This window comes from Trachymyrmex cornetzi, unplaced genomic scaffold (assembly GCF_001594075.2).
Source record: "Trachymyrmex cornetzi isolate Tcor2-1 unplaced genomic scaffold, Tcor1.1 scaffold1187, whole genome shotgun sequence".
In the NCBI taxonomy this organism is placed as follows: Eukaryota; Metazoa; Arthropoda; class Insecta; order Hymenoptera; family Formicidae; genus Trachymyrmex; species Trachymyrmex cornetzi.
The window spans coordinates 345887-349964 of NW_017295748.1; the positions used below are offsets into that span (position 1 = coordinate 345887).

At 26.2% G+C, this 4078-nt stretch overlaps 1 protein-coding gene across 1 annotated transcript in view; it reads right to left on the bottom strand.

Annotated features, from left to right (window-relative positions):
• Positions 1-2966: 2966 nt before the first annotated feature.
• SCAP (SREBP cleavage activating protein) overlaps positions 2967-4078 on the bottom strand; it is an 8620-nt gene continuing 7508 nt past the window's right edge. Inside the window, exons 11-12 of the mRNA XM_018515863.1 lie at positions 3297-3508; positions 2967-3169 (exon numbers count right to left, since the gene is read on the bottom strand). Coding sequence (XP_018371365.1) covers positions 2990-3169; positions 3297-3508 — 392 coding nt within the window. The 3' untranslated portion in view covers positions 2967-2989. The remainder of the gene's footprint in view (positions 3170-3296; positions 3509-4078) is intronic.

Sequence of the window (4078 nt, forward strand, 5' to 3'; positions counted from 1 at the left end):
CGAGATTAGAAAAATTATTCCGTAAAAATAAGTTTTAGTTACAGTTTTTTTTTCTTAAAAAGTTATAAGTTACCGATTTTGAAAAGTGTAAAAACTATGGCATACAAAAATATTTAAGCAGTAAAACACGAAACAATAAACCAATCTTTGTTTTCGATTCATTACTGCTTACAATAATTGTTTTTATCATGATTTGCTGATTTATTGCTTATATCTTACTGTTTTACGTTTCTTGTGTGCCATAGTTTTTACACGGTACAGTTATAGTAATACTTAAAAAATAAAGAATCGTTACTTTTCAATTACTTTTGTTAATTTTTTATAATTTTTTGCATTGCTATTTTAAATACAAGAATCTCATATATATTTCTAATATTAATAAATTATTGTAATTACTTATTACAATTATACTAAATAATTTGGTTGTGTACGCTGTATTATTTATAGACAATATACACTCTTGGAATAAAAATTATGAATGAATATTATAAAACGCGTTCACAGATTAAAAGGCTTCTAGTAATTCTTAATACAGACATTTATAGAGTATATATAATTTTTTAGAGATACAGAGATGTATTTTAATCACAAAAAATAATCACTGATTATTTACTGAGCACATGTTTTGATTACCCTATATATTGATAAATAAATTTGAAATATATATAAAATAACTATGAAAGTAACTATTTAATTAGTTATTAGTTATTACAAAAAAAATGTAAGGCTACGTTCCGATATTCAATGTTAGTATTGAAAAACTAATATATATACGTTACATGCATTATAGATTTTCAACACTGGTAATAAATATCAGTACACACTTTAAAGTTAAATCGAAAATATAGCTAAAAAAAAGGAACAAAGTTTTAGTAATTTTAACTGTAACTATTACAAATAACGAGTTACTTTCCTGCAATTTAGAAATTCGAATTTTTAAATATAGCATTATATAAAGATGGTAGAAAAAAATACGTGGCAGAAATCGAAATCGAGAGAAATATCTTTTTACATGATGTATTAGTATTTTTACTCGACACGCCAAAATTCCTGAGTTAATTTTTATTATTTGCGACATATTCCATTTATTTAATAAGTTAATTTTCACTCCACATTCTAAGCAAGAATTCATTGCATTCTTCGAAATCATCAACAGGTCCGCTCATTCACAAAAAATAAAATAACGAGTAACAAACTGAAACAACATACATAGTACATTTCTTCCAAAAGATCTATATCCCTTTATGTAACATTATACGCTTAAAAAACAACAGTGCAGCTGCCATATTAAATAAAAAGCAAGTAAAGAAGCATATCTTCCTTATATTGTGTCATTGATTTAGATTCAACTATTACTACAGTGTAAATATAGTCCGGATAAGCACACGTCACTTTGTTCGAAGAAATAACCGTTGTAAAAAATTCCTTTTAAAACTAAGTAAATTGAAATGTTATTTGATACGATGATTATGAATGGACACTAATTAATTGAAATAATTAGATCGGTGAAATACGTTTACAAATAATATACATAATCAGTATATGCAGAATGATTCGTTTAATTATATGTCAATTTTCAAGAAGTGATTTCAAGAAGTTTTAGAATTCAAATTTAAAAAAGTATCATGAATGTAATTTATTTCTATTATATGTAAAATTAAATAAAATATAACATATAATTATTTGTAAGGATTATTCTATATTCAACTTTATCCGTGAAATAAATTAATTCTAAGTCATAACACAACCGACAGGATATCCAAAAATATCATCATAGCTAGAATCCCTCTAAATTTTTACAGTTATCTGGGTACACACTTTAAATTTTTTCAATTAAACAATTAATAGTAGTGACAAATACTTAATATTTGAAGTAATTGTTATGCTATGCTATTAGATAAATAAGACGCGTATTGCAGTGTTCTAATTAAATAGAAATTAAATTATTTTTAGGTCTATTTTACTTGTAATATATATTGTGTAATAAGGAACAGAAATATTTTTTTTCGTATTTATCTACGTTTCCATTTCGCTCTTTCTCTCGATATGAAAATGACGGATACGATAAAGGCACTTTTAAAACCTGATGTACACACAATACATTTTCATCTATATATAAATTTACATAAAAACTCATAGGTTATAATAATTTTGGAAATGTTACAATTTTAATCATTTAACTTTATATTTGATAATTCCAAAAATTGGAATAATTTTTAAACAATTTTTCATAATTTTGTAATTAGTATTCATCTGTTAAAGATAAACATTCAAAATCACTTGCAATGTTCTGTAGCAGATGCAATATTATCATTTTTATTACACCATTATCGTAATAGTTGTTAAACTCTTTGTGGGTCATAACTGTCTTTCGCTTTTATATTAAAAAACAATATCGGTTTTACAAATGCATGTATGTTATCACGATATTACTTATAGTAAAAAGATTAAAAATATTTAAATAAAATATTAAGCGGTTTTATATTACATAACAAAAGCTAAGAAATGATCCAAAATAAAGCACAGCCACTATGCATGTTATTAAAATATTAAATAAACGCATATTAAAATTATTTCATGTCGTAATTAGAAGATCAGTTAAGAAAATTCTAAATCATCTTTAAAAAATTAAATTAAATTTTAAAAAATTCTGAATAGAGCGTACCGTTATTATGTTTATGTAATCTTTATTTCTTCAAACTTTTCAATTGATGTTTAATATCATTAATATCGATGATTTAAAAATCGAAGATGTGACTATTCGTGTATATAATGTTCCGTAGAATAAAAAATATATTCCCGTGAATACGTGTATTATTATGTAACATAAACTTACATCGAAAATATATATCACTCTTTAGAATATACACGCAATATTATATTGTATAAAAATCTATAGTTTCAAAGATCTACTTTAATAACATAAGACATTTAAAATAATAAGCTAAAATAAAGAAAAACACGGCTATGTACACGAGCATACAAGAACTTAATCCAGCTTATCAGAGACCAATGGAAATCTGACTATTCTCAGTTGCCGACCGTAGTCGCAGACGACGCTGTCCCTCAATGCCAGCATTTGCTTTACGAAAATGCAACTGTCTTTATGACCCAATCTCACTTCTCGCACTGGCTCACCCGTTCTTACATCCCAGACCACTAATGATCCCTGAAATATTAATGTTCAATTTTGAGATTGAGATTTATTTTCATAATTTTGATAAAGATCTAAAATACAATTTTGTGTGTGTGTGTGTGTATATATATATATGTATGTGTATATTATATATACATACCTGATTGCTAGTTATAAGGAGATGATGCGTTAACATCACCAATTGTAAGCTGTAAGCTGCTTTATGTGCTGGCAAAGTGTGTAACAAGTGTCCTTGAAAGCGTTCCCAGACACACAGTCTTTCATCTGTTCCGATACTTATCACATAGGACACTGAACATGTGATAGCGGCTACAGCACCATCGTGAGCTTGAATACTATACATGCATGCTCCTGCAAAAATATTATATAAAAATATTAGATTAGAAGAGATAACAGTTATAATAAATTACCAGGGATGGGAAAGTTATACTTTGTAAAAGTAATTAATTACCGTTACAAGTTATTGACTCTGAAAAGTAATTCGTTACAGTTACAGTTACTGAAAAAGTAACTTTAAGTTACTTTTAAGTTACTTTTTTCATCGGAATTGTTACTAATAGTATCGATACCATTAAGGCTGTATTAGAAACGTTATCCAACTGCCTTCATGTATCGTTTTACCCTTGTTTTTCACCTAATATTAAACAAGGATGATACACGGGGTCATCAGTGTAATGCAGCATTGGACAATTAAAAAAAAAGACTGGCTTACATTTACATGTTATACAATTTTATTCAAAAAGATAAAAAAAATTGTATGGCAAAGACGTTTTTCGTTAAAGTAATATAATATATGAATATATGAATATATGAATATGAATATGAATATGAAATAGCACACATATACAATGTTTTTTGTAAAAAAAATTCTTTTTTTATTCGGCTAAAAGTTGCAAATAAATTCCAGCACTAATCCAAAAT